The following is a 20,412-nucleotide window of genomic DNA, read 5'->3' as shown; positions in this document are numbered from 1 at the left end:
CTATGTTTCTTATCATCCCTGCATTACAGTAGAAGGCGTACATGAAGCGGTGGCGTAGGCAGTTTATAAGAAGTAGGTGGTAAGGATTTGTAAGACCTCAGTCTGGTAAAAAGAAGTTGAAAAGGCAGGAGAGGTCTGAAAGGGAAACTTAAGTCACCTTAAAAAAAAAGAGTTAGACTTATTTGGGGCTTCTGTCAGCCCCCTGCAGCCGTCCTGTGCCCGGGCTGGTCCAAAACAATCCTCCGTTCCCCTGCCACCAGCTAGTTTCATTTTTGCTGACCCGCAGCCCTGGCAACACCTATCCTTGCACGTGTTGCCATAGGCAAAAGCGCCCTGCGCAGGTGCAGTGGTCCACTGACTCCGATTCTGCAAAAATGAAACTAGCTGGCGGCGGGGGAACAGAGGATCGATGTGGACGGTGCAGCCACAGGACGGCTGCTGGGGGCTGGCAGAAGTCCCAGGTAAGTAAAACTCTTTTTTAAGGTGACTTAAAGCAGAACTGAAAACTCTAAAAAATAAGAGTTTTACTTACCTGGGGCTTCTGCCAGCCCCATGCAGCCGTCCTGAGCCCACGTAGCCACTCAGCGATGCTCTGGTTCCACGCCGCGGCTCACTTTCACTTTACACAGTCCTCGGGAACTGCGCCGTGCACATCCTCGTTCACGCTCCCATAGCTGGTCCCTTACCTCACTGCACCTGCGCAGGGTCGCTCCTGGCTGCAGGAATGCGTGCTAGGATACCAGTGGCCAGGGCACAATGGAGGTCGACTTAGAAGTCGACCTTCATTACGGGAAAAAAATGAGCCATGGCGGGGGAATGGAGGATTGGTACAGGACTGCGAGGGCACAGGTCGGCTGCAGGGGGCTGGCAGAAGCCCCAGGTAAGTGAAACTCTTATTTTTTACAGAGTTTTCAGTTCCGCTTTAAGTTTCCCTTTAAGTCTGTAATAACAGCTGCAGGAGAGCAGAGCTACACAATGTTTTTTATTTGAAAAGTTAATACAAATGTAAAATATTCATAATTTACACTAATAAACATTATAATCGGTACTTTGAAAATTTGCCTTGTTATGTTTTGGATTTAGGGGGCCTTCAAATAACAGTCAGCAATAATTAAGCTTATTTTAGCTGAATTGGCAGTTCATTTTTTTCACATTTTAATATGCCAATTGCAGAGCATCACTGGCCAGACGATGCTGTGTGTGAACCTTAGTGTAAAATGGGCAATGTTTTACATCCATTATGGGTGAGGCTCTGCACCAGGAGGGATAGGGTTTAATGTTAAAAAGACTGAACTTAATTCTCAAAGAAGTGCCTCAGATGTGGTGAGGCTTCCTTCCTTAGTAAGAAGGAATGGCATGTTGTAAAAGAAGGGGTGGGGTTTAATTCAAGAAAGTGTGAAATTTAGTGCCAGAAGGGGCAGGACTTATTTCCAGGATGGATGGGGCTTGTTTTTAGAATAGGTTGATCTTACTGCCAAAAAAGGTGGGGATTCATTTTCGGAGAATACAGGCTTACTCCTAAAAATGGTGTGAATTTGTTCCAGAAAGAAGGAGGTTTATTTTCAGAAGGGGTGGGGCTTAGTTCCAGTTGTGATCAGCTTTAGTGACAGAAGGGGAAGGGTCTATATCTAAAATGGCTATGGGCCAATCATAGAAAGGGCATTGGTGAGACCCAGAAGGGGCAAGGCTTATTTCCTGACGTAGGGAAGTTTAAAATTTAAGGACAACTGAAGTGAGAGGGATATGAAGGCTGCCATATTTATTTTCTTTTAAGGAGAACCTGAGATGGGTTCTAAGAATCCAATTAGCATACAGAGGCTGGGTCTGCATATAATACCCAGCCTCTGTTGCTATACTGTCTCCCCCAGTCTCCCCCCGGCGCTCTGGTATGCCCCATAAATCAATCGCCGTGCTAGTGACGGCTGTTTACATGTGAAGTGTCAGTCTGCCATTTCCCCGCCTCCTCCATAGCACTGGGTCCCTTCCCTCCCCGCTGATTAGCGGAAAGGGACGCGGGCGGAGACCAGCGCTATGGAGGAGGCGGGGGAGCGGCAGACTGACACTTCACATGTAAACAGCTGGCTGGCGACACGCTGCGTGTCGCCAGCACATCGATTGATTTATGGTGGACAGCAGAGCACAGGGGGGCTGGGGGGGAAACAGTATAGCAACAGAGGCTGGTCATTGTATGCAGAACCAGCCTCTGTATGCTATTTGGATTCTTAGAACCCACCTCTGGTTCTCTTTAAGCAATACCAGTTTCCTGGCTGTCCTGCTGACCCTCTTCCTCTAATACACTTAGCCACATACCCTGCACAAGCATATGCAGATCAGGTGTTTCTGACATTGTCAGATCTGACAAGATTAGCTGCATACTTGTTTCTGGTGTTATTCAGACAGTACTGCAGCCAAATAGATCAGCAGGGCTGCCAGGTAACTGGTATTGTTTAAAAGGAAATACATATGGCAGCCTCCATGTTCTTATCACTTCAGTTGTTCTTTAAGTCATTACAGCTGCAGAGTGCATGAAGGATCCAGTGTCTTCAAACATCAGAAATTGACTTTAATTGCAAGTGCCACAAAGTGCCGTACATTGACATTCTTAGTTTATAAAATGATAGGTCCACTTTAAATGCAGACACATGAAGTAACAGCATCCAACTTGTCAGTTTATATAGAATACATCCTGCTGATTCATTACAACAAAGAACAGTGTTGAGACCAGGCTTATGTCTAGTACCTCATCCCTGTCCACTTTTCCTAGCAAATTCACAGGTCAGGGGTTTTTGACAATCTTGAAAAGGAAAAATCATCCAGGAAATTATCCAGATAGCTTAAATACAGTATTTTAAAACTGCTATTTATTAAAAAATAATAATTAAATGAGCAGTAATTATATAGCTACAAGCTTACAGCGGTGAGTAAAAGTGTATATAGTACATAACATCTGTACAGAGAGTGAAATATCCAACATTTAAAGGACAACTGAAATGAGAAGAATATGGAGGCTGTCATATTTATTTCTTTTTAAGCAATACCTGTTGCCTGGCAGATCTATGCTGATCTATTTGACTGCTGTAGTGTCTAAATAACACCAGATACAAACATGCAGACAAAGAAGACTGCCTGGCCGGGGGCCGAAAACTAAGCTAACCCGTGGCGGCGACCAGAGGACACTCGAGGAGTGGCGCGGCCACAGGATGGCTGCAGGGGAAGCCCCAGGTAAGTTTAAGGTCCAGGGTTAAGGTTCACTTTAAATGAATATAAATATGGCAGCCTGCATATCCCTCTTGCTTCAGTTGTCCTTTAAGTTACTCTGCTGTTCAGCCTAATGTATTGAGTTATTTAAGGCTAGTTCTTATTAAAAGGTGATATCTGCCAGTGTTCTGCTCTGGGTATCCTGACAGGTAACACTGTGCTGGAATACATCTCTCCCCACTATTCCACCTTTATTCAGTAATTTCCTGAAACTCTGACATATCAATCTGTGAATGCTGTTTACAATGTCCTTTACAGCAAACTTCCTGTAATTAAAGAGGAACTCCAGCCAAAGAACTAAAACATTTTTAATATACAGAATTGCACTGGCTCTCAAGGCCAGAGCTTCCATACGGTCAGACTGGGCATATGCTTAGGGACCCCACAAGTCAGGGACTATAGAGGTCATATGTTTACTGTCAGTACAGTATGAAAATGTAAGGGCCCACATTGTTTTTATGCCCAGAGTCTTAGAAGACTAGTATTAACAGTATTTTAATTCAATAATCAAAGCCATCACATAAACTATTTCAATTACTGGTTGTATACTCCTATCCTCTATAATAAGACCCCTATGTCCCTGCGTGTGCCTCCTGTCTCTGTGTAGTTGGGTCCGTGCTTTGTGCCAAATATGATACTAAATACTATAAATGCCATTTATAGGGAGCCCCCTGGCTTCTCTGCCACTCTTCTCTCTTCAGATGCAGCCTTCAGGCACAAACTGCTTTGCCCATAAACCTCAACAAAAATAATTGTACCACATAGTGTAAAATTACCAATACTTAAAGCGGAATATAACCCTGCATTTAAACTTTGCTCTAAAACATTATTTACAGTATATTATATGCAACCAGCATTTTTTTTTTACTAGACCAGCATTGGAAGGGTTACACAGGGCTTTAAAGTCCCTGGAGATTTTTGCAGACGCATCCGAACTTGAGTTAGATACTTTTTGTTTACACAAATGTATCTAAGTGTTTATTGTGACTCATCTCTCTCACGGAGAAGGAGTTGGAGGACAGCCAAAGAGTGTGTAACATTTCTAAATATATACATATAACTAAATAGAATGTAACTATCTGAACGTCTGCTCGGAACTTAAAACCTCTGTGTTTAACCCTTCCACTGCTGGTCTAGTAAAAAAAATGCTTTTTGCATATAATATGCTGTAAATAATGTTTTAGAAGTTGAAATGCAGGGTTATATTCCGCTTTAATTGAAAACAGTACTCTTCTCTGTTGGAAGGCTGCGAGCTGGTTCCTGCTGCTCCCAGTGCTCTGGGTACCACTGCCCTGGTCACATATTGCTCTTGTTTTACTTCAAAACAATTACTTGATTACTCGCTCAACCATGGCCACCATGAGCAATTTCCATTGTCATCCCAGCACAGGAAGTGCAGCCATATTCATTTTTTGGCCACTTCTAAAGAAAAATGTAGGACATAACAGTTGAGCAAAAGTGCAGAAATATCTTTCTTTAAAGAGACACTGAAGCGAAAAAAAAATTATGATATTATGATTTGTATGTGTAGTACAGCTAAGAAATAAAACATTAAGATCAGATACATCAGTCTAATTGTTTCCAGTACAGGAAGAGTTAAGAAACTCCAGTTGTTATCTCTATGCAAACAAGCCATTAACTCTCCGACTAAGTTTAGTGGTGGAGAGGGCTGTTATCTGACTTTTATTATCTCAACTATTTTCTTTTCCTCTGGTAGAGGAGAGGTCATTAGTGCACAGACTGCTCTGAAAGACTCATTTTGAATGCTGAATGTTGTGTAATCTGCACATATTATAGCATGATGCAATGTTAGAAAAAACACTATATACCTGAAAATAAAAATATGAGAATCTAAAAATATGAGAATATTTTCTTTGCTGCTAATCTTCTAGTAATTATTCATAGTACACAACCAATTCACTATATCATATATATTTTTTCGCTTCAGTGTCTCTTTAACTCTGCTCATACTGTATATACTTAGATTTCTTTTTCTACATTTTGCCTGTAGTTCCTCTTTAAGAAACCCTGTAGTTCTTTAGTTGTTTTTTTCATCAACATTTGATATGTGAGAGTTTTATGAACCATGTAACAAGCGTAGTCATGACAACTCTCAGATCAACACTCACTGCAGTGTCAAAGCTAAGAAGCAAGAAAGCTTAAAGGTAAATTTAATATAACTGTAAAAAAAATGAGTTTAACTTACCTGGGAGTTCTACCAGCCCCCTGTAGCCACCCTGTGCTCACGCCTCCCCCCCGCCCCTCCCAGCGCCTTTCTTTCGGCTGGGCAAGTCAGCGGCCACTGTGCATGCGTGTCCTTGGCCGCGTGCCTCCACGGGAGCATTCTGCGCTTGTGCAGTTGAGAATTTCCTCTGTACTATACATGTGCACGGATCGCGATCAGGAAGTGCGCAGACTGGGGCCATGCATTCAAATGAAAGAAGGGCACTGTGGGGGACCACAGAATTGTTTAGTGACGGTGCGGGCACAGGACGGTTGCAGGGGGCTGGTAGAAGCTGCAGGTAAAGGAAACTCCTTTTTTACAGTTCAATTTAGTTCACACAGCAAACAGCAGTGTCTCAATAATGACTTCATTGTGAGCCAGATCGCAAATGGCACATTCGGAGCGGACAGTAGTTCAGTGTCCACTCCAAATAAATTGTGCAGGTTGGATATTTGCATTAAATTTACCTGATCAAACAGATCTATTCGTTACTGACGATGTGAATAATGAATAATATAGGTTCAGCCCACTGTCAGGTTTTGTGATCTTTGCAATCCGGCAAAACAGGTTGTTTTGCCTTGCAGTGTGAACTGAGCCTAAGGGCTTGTTTTCACTAGGGGTGCTTTGAAGGGATTCCCCATACAAAACTATGTGTGGGGAATCCATTCAAATCACCCCTATTAGAAACAAGCCCTTAGGCTCAGTTCACACTTAAGGGTTCTCAGTATTTATAAACTGAAGCTGTTGTTTAATTCCACTTTAAGTTCAGGTACCAGATTTTGCGGAAATTATTTTTTATTACAAACCATTTATTGTGTGCTTAGGGCCAGTTTCCATTACAAAGTGATGCGAATGCGGCTACCTAGCCGCATCGCATCACTTCCGCCGCCGCCCGCATTACTTCCACATCTCCCGATGTGGAAGTGTATTGGAGGAGATGGGACGCGGATGCAGCCGTGCGATCGCATGCACGCAGTGGAAACCCTTCCATTTCCGTGCATGTGTTTTAGCACACCTGCGGTGCGATGCAGCTATGAGGCCGCATCGCACCGCTCCTAGTGGAAACGGGCCCTTAGAGAGCCCTTAGTGGCCTGACATCTTCCGTAACTTGGGTACCTCAGCTACCAGTGCTGGTGATTGAGGCCTCTACTCAATGTAGGTCTGAAATCTGTTATAACTTCCAAAAAGGATCTGGAATGTAACAAAGACAATTACAGCACCTTGTTGCAGTGACCTACCTAGGGAATTTGACACCCGGTGCTGATTATTTACAGACACATACCCCTCCCCCCCCCCCCCCCCCCCCCCCCCCCCCCCACACACACACACACACACACTACATCTAGTGCAGGAGGTAGTACTGCCTGCTGCTATTTTCCCCAAATGTTGCCCAAACTATGATAAAAGGTACCAGGTGGAAGAACACAGTGGCTAAGCTGAGCAACACAGCGCCCCCCCTAGCCATGGCTACACCCTGCAGCCCCTTTGGTAGGTACGCCACTGCCTTGCTGTAATGGGAATTATGCAGTAGTGACAGTTTACAAATGCAGAGAACTCTCCTTGGTCCTCTTTAATGATTTTTGAATACATTTATAGGTGGTTTGAAGAAACACATACATGTGTCTAGAGTTCTACTTTCCTTTTCAGTAGACCTTGAATGCACTGGTTTAGGCTGTTAGATTCCATTAGTTAGCTTTATGCCACTCAGTGGCACTGTTCCACCCAACGTATAAAAGGGAACCTATAGTGAGAGGTATATGGAGGCTGCCATATTTTTTTCCTTTTAAACAATACTAGTTGTCTGGCAGCCTTGCTGATCTATTTGGCAGCAGTGGTGTCTGAATCACACCAGAAACAAGCATGCAGCTAATCTAGTCAGATCTGACAATAATGTCAGAAACACCTGATCTGTTGCATGCTTGTTCGGGGTCTATTGCTAACGGTATTAAAGGCAGAGGATCAGCAGGACACCAGGCAACTGATATTACTTAAAAGGAAATAAATATGGCAGCCTCCATATCACTCTCACTTCAGGTGTCCTTTAAGACATGCCCTCCGCCATTCCCCCACTACCCTTAACCTCTCACTTAACCTCTCAACTCTGCTGTTGTACATGGGTGATTCTAGTATAGGCATTTAACAAGTACCGTCTCTGCTCTCGTGTTTTGATTACAAGCAACTAAACTACAGCTGAATAATAATAAAAAAGGGTAATATACTGTATATATATATATATATATATATATATATATATATATATAATCTCACATTTTTAAAATATTTTATTGTATCTTTTCATGGGACAACACTGACGATATGACACTTTAATACATAGTAACGTAGTCAGTTTGCAGCTTGCATAACAGTTTAAATTTGCTGTCTCATCAAGATAGCTCATCACACAGCCATTAATGTCTAAACCGCTTGCAACAAAAGTGAGTACACCCCTAAGTGAAGAATGTCAGGGTTCTACTTGATTAAACATTTTCCCTCATGTTACTTCTTAGTGTTACAAGCTCTCAGGTGTGAATAGGGACCAGGTGTGTTTAATTTGGTGTTATCGATCTCAAACTGGTCACTGGAAGTGTAATATGGCACCTTATAGCAGAGAACTCTGAGGATCTTTAAAAAAATAGACTATACAAAAAAAACAAATAGACTATACATTGGTTTAACAGGACTGGTTCCATTCAGAACAGGCCTTGCCAAAGAGATTGAGTGAACCTGCTCAGCATCATATCCAGAGCTTGTCTTTTGCAAATAAACGTATGAGTGCTGGCAGCATTGTTGCAGAGCTTGAAGGGGTCCCCACCTCAGCCTGTCAGACAATAGGCCACACTGCATCAAAATGGTCTGGATGGCTGTCATACCGGAAGGAAGCCTCTTCTAAAGTTGATGCTCAAGGAAGCCCGCAAACAGTTTGCTGAAGACAAGTAGACTAAGGACATGGATTACTGGAACTGTTATGTGGTCTGATGAGAGCAAGAGAAACTTATTTGGTTCAGATGGTGTAAAGCGTGTGTGGCAGCAACCAGATAATGAGTACAAAGACAAGTGTTTCTTGCCTACAGTCAAGCATGATGGTGGGAGTGTCATGGTTTGGAGCTACAGTTCATTGAGTAAACCGTGAATGCCAACATGCACTGTGACAACTGAAGCAGAGCATGATTCCCTCCCTTTGTAAGACTAGGCTACAGGGCAGTATTTTGATATAATAACCCTGAACACACCTCCAACTCGACCACTGCCTTGCTAAAGAAACTGAGGGTAAAGGTGCTGGACTGGCCAAGCACCTAACCCTATTGAGCATCTGTTAGGCATCTTCAAACAGAAGGTGGATGAACACAAGGTCTCTAACATCTATTAGCTTTGTGAGGTTGTCATGGAGGAGTGGGAGAGGATTCCAGTGGCCACTTGTAAAGTTCTAGTGAACACCATGCCCAAGAGAGTTAAGGCAGTGCTGGACATAATGGTGGGCACACAAAATATTGACACTTTGGGCATAATTTTGCCATTCCTCACTTAGAGACATACTTACTTTTGTTGCCAGTGGTTTAGACATTAATTGGATGTGTATTGAGTTATTTTGATGGGACAGCAAATTTGCACTGGTATACAACACACTGATTACTTTACATTGTTAGAAAGGGGTTGATGCACGAAAGAGATGCAGGCAATGCACCGCAATATTACCAATACTACTGGCAGCATTGTGCAGCGAGTTACGCTAATGAAGTGTAATATCTTCAATGTTGTGCCATGAGAACATAAAATACTTACAAGCGTGAGAGGTATAACACTTCAAGGCCAACTCCACCCACATCTGACATTTCAACTGTAGATAGTAAAGTCTGTCTTGAATGACCTACTAGCTTTTCAACAGCCTCTATAGGTTCGTACACACGCTCTACTTTCAGGAACGACGGGTCCGTCAGAGCCTCCCGCTGGGCGGGCGTTCCAGTGACAATAGAGCGTGTGTACAGTCTGTCAGGCAGACAGATAAGGCTGCTTCTGAACGATCCGCTGAGCGACACTACTGTCGGAGAACGACTGCCCAGCGGGAGGGTCTGACGGACCCGTCGTTCTCTGTAGTAGTGCGTGTGTTAACTCTCCTGGTGATATTTCCCTGCAGTAGTGTGTCTCCCTACCTCCGAAATATGTGAGATATCCTCCCCTCCCACAATCGTGAGTTTACCTTGCAGTAGTTCATGTCTTTGTCTGCCCCGCAGCAGTAAAATTTTCCTAAAGCAGTTTGTGTCTCCTTACCTTCCACAATTATAAAACTTTCCCTTTAGAAGTTTGTGTCTCCTCCTTTCTCACATTGATGAGATGCTCTGCAGTAGTTTGTGTCTCTTCCCCTCTATAATGGTTTATAGTAGTAGTTTGTGTTTCTGTCCCTCCCACTACTCTCCTTTCACAATGGTGAGATTTACAGTAGAATCTCATTATAGTAAACTCTGATATAGCAAACCTCTGGATATAGTAAACTTTGTCCTCAGGTCCCAGCAAATGTGTCTCTATAAATATACAATGTATGATCATGTCTGATATCCTAAACTACTTTTTCCGGTCCCTTGGAGTTTACTATAAAGGATTCTACTATATATAATTGGGAGTCTTCCCTTTCTATAATTGTGAGGGTTCCCTGCAGTAGTTTGTGTCTCCTCCCTTCCTACAGTGGTGACAATCCTGCAGTAGTATTTAGGTCGGATTTACATCTGAAGAACCTATTGGCACAGAAAACCCTATGCATTAAAACCTCACCTCTCAGCATATTCTGTACCTTCGGTCATTCCTTTATTGTGGGTAAAACCAAAGTAAATAATGCTGAAATACATGAACTTTTAAGAAGAAGGTAGCAGTGCTATAGAAAACAAGTAATTGTGCACAGTTGAGTGTGCTTCTGTGTAAAACCCGTGGCTGCTGAGCGATAAGACACAGCCATGCCTTCTATGTATATTGGTAAAGCCGGCCCCTGTTAGTTTGTGTTTCCTCCCCTCTAACAATGATGAGATTCCCCTGAGGTACTTTGTGTCTCCTACTCTCCCAGCATTTCAAAGTCTGTCCAACTGTTGACACACACAAAGCCAAGTGGTGTCCTCCTTCCTTGATGCATTCTGCACAATGCAGAGCTAGGTAGTGAATCTGCACACTAAAGGTGGCCCATTATGGCAAAATATGTAGTCTCCTAAAGAAACAAAAAGGCAGATACTCACCTATGGAGAGGGAAAGCTCTGGATCTCATTTTATCTCATAGAGCCTTCCTGGTCTACTTCCAAAAAAAGGTTATTTTTCCAGGAGATAGGAAAGTAATTATTGGATAAACCTGAAAGGTCAGTTTTGGGTGGAATTAGCCACACACGTACACGCACACCACGCACACTGTACATACACACACACACGCACACACACACACTGTACATACACTCACACATGTCTGTACATACACTCACTGTATGTCTGAGCATACTGTCGTCTAGTGATAATTATGTTGAGAGTTGAAGTTTTCCAGCTGCCAGGGAAAGCTAAAAAGCTCCACTTCCTCACTCAATGAAATATCAGTTAATAGTCTCTAGTCACAGCCCATCATGCACAAAATCTGTCCAACCAGTGTGGAGGATGGGTGTTGTAGTTGCAGCTGCCTTATCTATTTTCTGTTACTTAGATCCAAACTACAGGATTGTACGGAGTTAAATTTAGTGTATCTGATCTCAAATCTGTTCCTGTCCTTTTCTATCAACCCCTCCCCTGTCTTACCCTATTCCCTCCCACTCCCCATTGTTGATCATATTACTGTACTGTGCCCCCCTGTGCAAAAGCCGGTATTACATCTTACCTCTGTCTGCCTTTCTTTAAAGACAGGTGAACACTCTCAATGCCACAATATGGTAAGACCAAGATCCGTTCAGAGCACTGTCCCCCCACTTTTATTTATTTTTCCTCTTCTGACACACGTGTCACAGCTGTGTCCCGCCTGATCTCAGGGCTCTTCTCTCTCTCCAATCCTTGTCCAGTCTCTGCATGGCCGCCATGTTGTTCTTGTGTCTCTTGAACTGTGATCTTGTGTGGTTTTATTGTGTATTAATTTCTGTAGTTTGTAAGCTTTCTCTTGGACTCAATCTATTCCTCGCTTGCCTAAAATAATAATATGGCCAGTCTGCCAAATAAGGCAAAAGCTGGCTTAACCTTAACGCCAAATTAACCAGAAGAGGACAGAACCGCGCCAGTTTTTGTTGGGAACAGAAGGACAACTGCCATTGTGTAATGCTCCTGCACAAGAGTAGAGATGGATGGCAGTTTTAGTTTTCCAATAATCAAATTTGACTTACACACAAATTGTTCAACTGAGCAAAAAGCCAGTGATCCATGCATCATCTAAAGGTGGGCTACCATTGTCTTCTAACTGTAAAGATAGGGCAGATTATAGTCAGAATAACTGAGCTGTAGTATTTAAGGGTCCCTTTAACTTCCTTTCCCTTAAAGGACAACTGTAGTGAGAGGAATATGGAGGCTGCCATATTTATTTCCTTTTAACCTCTTGAGGACCGCAGTCTTAAACCCCCCTAAAGACCAGGCCATTTTATGTAAAATGGGCCATTGCAGATTTAAGGCCAAGCTGCAGGGCCACACAACACGGCACACAAGTGATCCCCCTCCCCTTTCTCCCCACCAACAGAGCTTCCTGTTGGTGGGGTCTGATTTCCCCCCCCCCCCCCCCCCCTCCATTTATTTTTTTTTAATACAAATATTTATTTTATCTATTTACTAATAAATTTCCCTATTTTTTTATTTATTTTCCCCCTAGGGCCGCCCTCCCTCCCCCCACCAGCCAATCACTGTGATCAGCTGTCATAGACTTCAGCCTATGACAGCCGATCACCTCTGATCCCCTGGAGAGGACAGCCGTGTCACACGGCTGTCCCCAGTACAGCGCTGCTGCAGATCGAGCGCTGTACAATGTAATTAGGCGGCGGCTTTGCCGTCTAACTGTCCCCTGAGCGGTGATCGCTCCACCTACCAACAGGAGGTGCGCATGCAGCTTGCACGCAATCTCCTGCAAACTGCCGGCCCAGGACTTTAACGCTGATCAGCATTAGGCGGTCGGCAAGCAGTTAAACAATACCAGTTGCTTGGCCGCCCTGCTGACCCATTTGATTGCCGTAGTGTCTGAATCACACCAGAAGCAAGTATGCAGCTAATCTTGTCAGATCTGACAATAATGTCAGAGACACCTGATGTGCTGCATGCTTGTTTAGGGTCTATGGCTAAAAGTATTAGAGGCGGAGGATCAGCAGGACAGCCAGGCAACTGATAATCCTTCAAAAGAAATAAATATGGCAACCTCTGTATCCCTCTCACTTCAGTTGTCCTTTAAACCACAGTTTGTTGAGCTCCAGTCCTTGAAGGCCATAGCCTTACCAGTGTTTAGGATGAACAGATAAATGGAGACGTGTTCTACTTGATGAACAATACCTTTCCTGATTCAGAGCCATCAATTAATTTGAGCTGTGCTAAGAATGTGTGAGGACCTCGACCCTTGAGGACTGGATTTGGACATCCCTGCCATAACCTCCTTGACGGTAACCCAGAGTCATGCTTGGGGTAGAAAAAAGAAGCCTGGAGTAGTAATCCTAAGCCTGACTTTAGGTTACCCCTGGGAGGTATGCAGAGACAGTGCAGTGCAGCAGGCGTTTCAACTCACCTTCCCTGGGATCCAGACGTTGGCAGCCATTCTTCTTACGGTCCTCTGAGACTCTGGTTCCCTCAGGTGAGATTGCCATTTGTCATCATGACAACAGACGGCGATCTCATTATAGGAGTACTGCACCACCCAGAGGACAGATGAAGAATTACAGCGCTGGATCCCAGGGAGGCAAGTGCAGGGGCTGCCAGAGATCTCACTGTGGTATGATTTTTTTCCTCACCTATGAGCTGCGTGGTCCCCCCTGGTCTCCGCTTCTCACTGCCGGCTGCTCTGTCATCTTCACTTCCGTGTCCCCAAGTACCAGTGTAGTGTAATGCAGGGGACAGACACTAGGGGCACTGTGACCACTAAAAGCCTCTAGTATTTTGCCTTTGCATTACATCACGCAGGCACCCGGGGACACGGAAGTGAAGAAGACGGAGCAGCCGGCAGGGAGAAGCTGAAACTGGGCTTTGTGGTGGACAAGTGAGTGTACCTTCATTGGTCGTCAAATCGAACGCTGCTACTGATCTGACGCGGATTGACCTAAATTTTCCATCTGGACTAATTCACCCTGCTGAGAGATTTTGCTAAAAAATCGATCGGCCGATTGATCAGGCCAAATACCGCACCCATTTCTCACCAATTTGATCAGAACAATCGAATCGTCCACATATCAAGGGGAGAAATTGGTGAGTAAATGGCCACCTTAAGTTTTCTCCTAGGTTATATTTTCACACTTAATCAATAAAATGACTTTTAAGCCACCAGCAAGCAAGAAAATACTCAATATATTTGACAGTACTTTTTCACCTTTTCTTTACTACTTTTTAACTGCAGTGCTGAAAAGTTATTTTAAAGAAAATATGAAAAATGATCTAGGGGAAAACGTAGAGAAAAAAATGAATTGAATAAGGGCCTATAAAGAATGTATCTGAGGTCAGATCCTTAAAAGCCCTGCAAAAGAGTGGTCTCTCAGCTGGCTGGAATTTTGTTGACCAACAGGTCCAGCCCTGCATTCTGCACAGAGTCATGCAAAACTGCAGTGATCCTTCAAACAACGTTGTTTTTTTATACCATAGATGAAACCCATATTTGCTATAGAAATATGCACAAACATAGCCCCACTGCATTCAACGTAAGTGGATGGTTGACCTCACAGAAGTTCCCTGTGCTGAGCTTTTACTGACTCACCATCACAAGGTTTACTACGTATCTTTATAACAATTTAAAAAGCTGCCCAGACCAGTTACTTGCATGTCTCTGAAAAGATGTTTAGAAAATAGAGACAAATGAGGGTATTCCTTAGCTAACAGGGCCACTAATTATTCACAATAGCCTTGCATTGTCAGTTGGTTTCTGGAGCACAATAAGGGTTAAGAACTTGGCATGTCCTCGGCAGTAAACTTGGCGGTTCTGTCCTCTCTTTTGATGTTTATTTTTCTTTGCAGAAGCTGTGTGTTGGGTTAGAGGAAGCGATTTAGGGTTATATAACTATGCAGGATGGTTTATAGTTACATGTTGAATTTAGGTGAGACTTTACCCTTTTCTAAACTTTTAAAAAGTTTAACCAGGATATTAGCTTCCATGTTGTATGTTGGTAAATGCATTATGTGGGCTGAGTGTCCAAACAGCAACCACATACATAGCGACACTTCTAGAAATAGGAAAGAGAATAAGAAGCATGTACAAGCTTTTACAGAAGACTTGTCTAATACACGTAGTGTAGAAATTTGTAGGTATTTAATGGTCTTCAACCTATGAGGTTGCTGGGTTTCAGACACATCAGTGACACTACAAGATACTTTGCCTGATCTGCAAAGCTTTTGTCAATCTGAAAACATTGAAGAACCTTATAGGTTCTACATATCTGGCCTTGAATTATTAATGTTTCTTATTATTGCAAGTGATGCAATCAAAGGGCTACCAATTCACTGACCTTTTGTCAAACTCTCGCTAAGGTCTGCTTTGATGCAGGTGAGGCTTGCAGATCATCGTCACCTGAAAGATGACGTTTTTAATGAGAAGTTTTTAATAAATCCAGGCCATGCTTGCTGGATTCTTATATTTACACCAGGATAACTGAGCTGAGCCGATATGGCTGGAAATGTTGCAAAACAAAACACCACTGCTAAGTCAATGTAAAATAAAGAAAGTTAAGACATTTTTTGATCTCCCTCCATGATGGGGTTGGAGACCTGCAGTATTGCCAACTACTCTCTAATCCCAGTTCATTCTGGTTTGCTGTAGATTAGCACAGCCCTGGATAGTTGAAGACTTGAGGGAAAGCCAGCATTGGACTAGGATCTCTTAATCAAATGGAGGTAGGTTGGCAATACTTAAGCCACATTGGCAATATAACGACAATTTTTTTTTTTTTGAGCTTGAAGGTTGGAGAGTCCTTTTTTAATTCACTGCCATTTCATTTTTAATTGTTTCTAGTTAGAACCTTGGAGTGAATGCAATTACTGGTAGCCACAATTTTTAATTACAAGCTCTACAAAGTTTTAAATCCACCCAAGCAAGATCTTACTTATTTGCTTATTCACTACAACTTAACATCATCAGTCAGTAAAAACAAGGGCTCTTAGTACAGTGATTTTAGGTGTTTCATTACTGAAGAATGTGTCGTTAGTGAACAAGATGACAGCCATTGTAATGTGAAGGGCAATATAGATAGAGTTATAAGTTCATGTTTAGTTTTTATCTTGGGCATTGTAATGTAGGAAGAGCAGTAATATAGGCAGCATCTTCTGTCACAAAGTGGGTGTCCCAGCTGTTACCTCACAGAGTGCGCTATAACCTGTGTCCACTATATGTTCTAGCAGGGTGAGGAGAATTCCAGAATCTCCATCACGTTCTTCAGACTCTTTCGAGTCATGCGTCTGGTGAAGCTTCTCAGCCGAGGAGAGGGAATCCGCACCCTGCTCTGGACCTTCATCAAGTCTTTCCAGGTAATGCAGTGCTAAGCCACACTAACGTCCAGGTACAGTCCTAATGACATGACACAGTTACTGATTCTTTAGCTCACCTTAGTGGCAGATGTTAAAATGTCCCTCCACTACTGAAAAAAGCTTTCACTCAAAAAAGCCAAATTCTTGTCATTTTTCAAGTCTTCTAGTGGAGGTCCCACTTCCAGTAATGATTTAACACCTTCCTCTTATGTCCAGATTGTTTTTTTTTAATTATTATTGTTTTAGTTTTGCAGTTGGTAAGAACAGAAAAAAGTTTGACAGTTCAGTCAGCAAATAACTGAGTCAGTTGTTGTCTACCTACACAAAGTGTGGTCTCTTTACTTCCTGATCAAGGAACATAGAGGGGTCTTGTAATGTTTTGCTGTTCAGAATGCAAATCCAAATTACTGGGTTATCAAATAAAAAAAGTACAGGGCATCACCTGTTGCTTTGCAAACTTCCCATCACAGACCCATGGCTTGCCATCAGTCACTTTTGGCTGGTTGGAATTCTTGGAGTTTGTCTACAGCATGTAGGTGGACAGAGAGTAGCTAATGATTTCTGTTATCAACAAGGGCCAAGAAAAAAACTGCAAACAGTAAGTATACTATACCAGATGTTTAATAGATGTACCGGTGTCTAGAACGGAGACAAGCAGATAAACAGACATGCCAATTCTATGATATCTATAGGCTCCCTTTTCAACATATCCATTTTCTTCATTGTGGTATCTGAATGCAAAATCCCATCTACCATGACTTGTCTAAACTCTATATATGCTAAGTATGATGATGGATATGTAATGGTTGGTGTCAGCACACAGAGAGTATCTGATTATTGACGATTTGCAGTATCACCAATAATACAGACGTATACCTGATTATTAGTGATCTGCAGAATCACCAATAATACAAGTATGACTAACCTCTGGACACCTAGCAAAGTGTAAGTGTTTGGGTGCAACAGTAACTTTAATAGTTTGACCAGACCTCACCAGAGGGGCTGGTGAGGTACTATCAGTACACTAAGCGTGCACTAGCGTACAAGTTCCAGCAGGCTGGAGAGTACAATAACGAAGAGGCTGAATCTCCCGGGGAGCGGGTGATTCAGATAGTACTGCAGGCACGAGAACACCCGTGGGATGGGTGACCCAGACTGAACAGTAGCCTAGGAGATACAATAATACTACAGTGACAGAGACCCTAAGAGATCAGGTAATTGGGGCTGTACTACAGCTTTAACAGAACGGTTCCACCAGAGGGGCTGGTGTAACTAGTACCTCACCAGTGGCGAGGGCCCACTGGTGAGTAGAATGGTCAGGCACGCAAGTATTCACGACAACAGACAAAGTAGCAATGCAGCCCGGAGGCTTATGAAGCAGAGGAGACCTCACTGGCACGCCCCCCTCTCATCAGCCAATCCTGGGCGCCGTGGGTCTCCCCTGACGTCAGCCGACCAGCAGGTCAGCTGACGGGCTTCCTCCCCGCATAAAGCTCCCGTCTATGCGCGCGCCCGCGCACTATGGCAGCCCCCTGCACGGGGGAACGTTCTGTCCTCGGCGTCCTGCACGCCGAACGGACGGATGGCCGCATGGAGGCAGCTGCGGCGGCAGTGCTGTTCGCCGCAGCTGCCTCGGATATTACAGGATACAATTCAAATTTATAGAAACAGGCTACATCCCTTCTCAGTAGTGATATCACCTGATATCAAACATGACAACATTTCCCCAAAAAATCTACCTCCAAACCCTACCAAAAATCATATCTAACTTGCCGGCACACTACAACAGACACCAAAGGATACAAAAAAAGTATATCAAGGGTCACAGTAAATATATTATAATCGTACATTGGATACGCTGTGACTGTACATGTCGCTTATACAGAATAGTGTGAACCTAGCCTAAAGCCTTTCCAATACAGCCTGACAGACTTTCAGTATTTGGTTGCACAGGTGTGGACTCTGACATGAAACTATGCATCATCCACATCTGGTGTCTCTAAACCAGTAGTGGCACCATTATTGTCCGTAATTTGTGGATGATAGAAAGAGGCATATCATCAATAAGAAGATCTTGGCATTATTCTGTTTGCTTGGTCTTTTGATCAGCAGTTGGCCACTTTCTATTTTATTGTATATATATATATTTGTTATGGCTCAAAAAATACTCCTGCTTGTCTTCTTTGATGCACCTTGGCTGAGCCCAGTGGGATTGTCACTGAGTTCCAGCAGTGTCAACAGAAATAATCATCCACAATTAACAGCAGCAAAGATTAATTTGCTTATGTCCCTTTAGGGATGTAGTTAAGGATAAGTAAGGTTTTGGGTTATGGGTAAGGCTACAGGAATTGGCTGTGAGGTTAGGGGTAACTAACGTTAGATTTCTGAATAGTGTTAGTGATTTAGTAAGGGTGTAAGGTTACATGTATGGATAAGTATATACAGTAGGTGAGATTAGTAGTAGTAAGGTTAGGGATTGGGTTGGGGTAAGTGTAAGGATGGGGACAATTACATTTTTGAATAAGGTTACATATCAGGATAGGGTTAGCTGCAAGGTTAGGGTTAAAGTTGGATTTAGGTAAAAGGTGCGGAATAACCTTATAGGTTAACATTAGATTTAGCGATAGTATGAGGGGGTTTATACAGTGGTGTGAAAAACTATTTGCCCCCTTCCTGATTTCTTATTCTTTTGCATGTTTGTCACACTTAAATGTTTCTGCTCATCAAAAACCGTTAACTATTAGTCAAAGATAACATAATTGAACACAAAATGTAGTTTTAAATGATGGTTTTTATTATTTAGTGAGAAAAAAAACTCAAAACCTACATGGCCCTGTGTGAAAAAGAAATTGCCCCCTGAACCTAATAACTGGTTGGGCCACCCTTAGCAGCAATAACTGCAATCAAGCATTTGCGATAACTTGCAACAAGTCTTTTACAGCGCTCTGGAGGAATTTTGGCCCACTCATCTTTGCAGAATTGTTGTAATTCAGCTTTATTTGAGGGTTTTCTAGCATGAACCGCTTTTTTAAGACCATGCCACAACATCTCAATAAGATTCAGGTCAGGACTTTGACTAGGCCACTCCAAAGTCTTCATTTTGTTTTTCTTCAGCCATTCAGAGGTGGATTTGCTGGTGTGTTTTGGGTCATTGTCCTGCTGCAGCACCCAAGATCGCTTCAGCTTGAGTTGACGAACAGATGGCCGGACATTCTCCTTCAGGATTTTTTGGTAGACAGTAGAATTCATGGTTCAATCTATCACAGCAAGCCTTCCAGGTCCTGAAGCAGCAAAACAACCCCAGACCATCACACTACCACCACCATATTTTACTGTTGGTATGATGTTCTTTTGCTGATATGCTGTGTTACTTCTACGCCAGATTTAACAGGACACGCACCTTCCAAAAAGTTCAACTTTTGTCTCGTCGGTCCACAAGGTATTTTCCCAAAAGTCTTGGCAATCATTGAGATGTCTTTTAGCAAAATTAAGACGAGCCTTAATGTTCTTTTTGCTTAAAAGTGGTTTGCGCCTTGGATATCTGCCATGCAGGCCGTTTTTGCCCAGTCTCTTTCTTATGGTGGAGTCGTGAACACTGACCTTAATTGAGGAAAGTGAGGCCTGAGATGTTGTCCTGGGGTCTTTTGTGGCCTCTCGGATGAGTTTTCTCTGCGCTCTTGGGGTAATTTTGGTCGGCCGGCCACTCCTGGGAAGGTTCATCACTGTTCCATGTTTTTGCCATTTGTGGATAATGGCTCTCACTGTGGTTCGCTGGAGTCCCAAAGCTTTAGAAATGGCTTTATAACCTTTACCAGACTGATAGATCTCAATTACTTTTTGTTCTCATTTGTTCCTGAATTTCTTTGGATCTTGGCATGATGTCTAGCTTTTGAGGTGCTTTTGGTCTACTTCTCTGTGTCAGAAAGCGCCTATTTAAGTGATTTCTTGATTGAAACAGGTGTGGCAGTAATCAGGCCTGGGGGTGACTACAGAAATTGAACTCAGGTGTGATAAACCACAGTTAAGTTATTTTTTAACAAGGGGGGCAATCACTTTTTCACACAGGGCCATGTAGATTTGGAGTTTTTTTTCTCACTAAATAATAAAAACCATCATTTAAAACTGCATTTTGTGTTCAATTACGTTATCTTTAACTAATAGTTAACGGTTTTTGATGAGCAGAAACATTTAAGTGTGACAAACATGCAAAAGAAGAAGAAATCAGGAAGGGGGCAAATAGTTTTTCACACCACTGTAATTATAGATATAGTTAATAGTTAGGATGGGTTATG

General features: G+C 42.9%; 1 protein-coding gene across 22 annotated transcripts in view; it reads left to right on the top strand.

The window, feature by feature from the left end:
* CACNA1C (calcium voltage-gated channel subunit alpha1 C) overlaps nt 1–20,412 on the top strand; it is a 710,887-nt gene that overhangs the window by 613,595 nt on the left and 76,880 nt on the right. For 19 of the 22 annotated variants that reach the window (XM_068277205.1, XM_068277193.1, XM_068277198.1 and 16 more), the window contains 2 exons: nt 11,341–11,370; nt 15,992–16,120. In XM_068277205.1, coding sequence (XP_068133306.1) covers nt 11,341–11,370; nt 15,992–16,120 — 159 coding nt within the window. The remainder of the gene's footprint in view (nt 1–11,340; nt 11,371–15,991; nt 16,121–20,412) is intronic. The other 3 variants (XM_068277194.1, XM_068277210.1, XM_068277211.1) reach the window with 1 other exon arrangement.

The sequence above is a fragment of the Hyperolius riggenbachi genome, chromosome 3 (genome assembly GCF_040937935.1).
Source record: "Hyperolius riggenbachi isolate aHypRig1 chromosome 3, aHypRig1.pri, whole genome shotgun sequence".
Classification (NCBI taxonomy): domain Eukaryota; kingdom Metazoa; phylum Chordata; class Amphibia; order Anura; family Hyperoliidae; genus Hyperolius; species Hyperolius riggenbachi.
The sequence above is the reverse complement of the archived record's forward strand: the minus strand, read 5'-3'. Positions and strand labels throughout refer to the sequence as shown.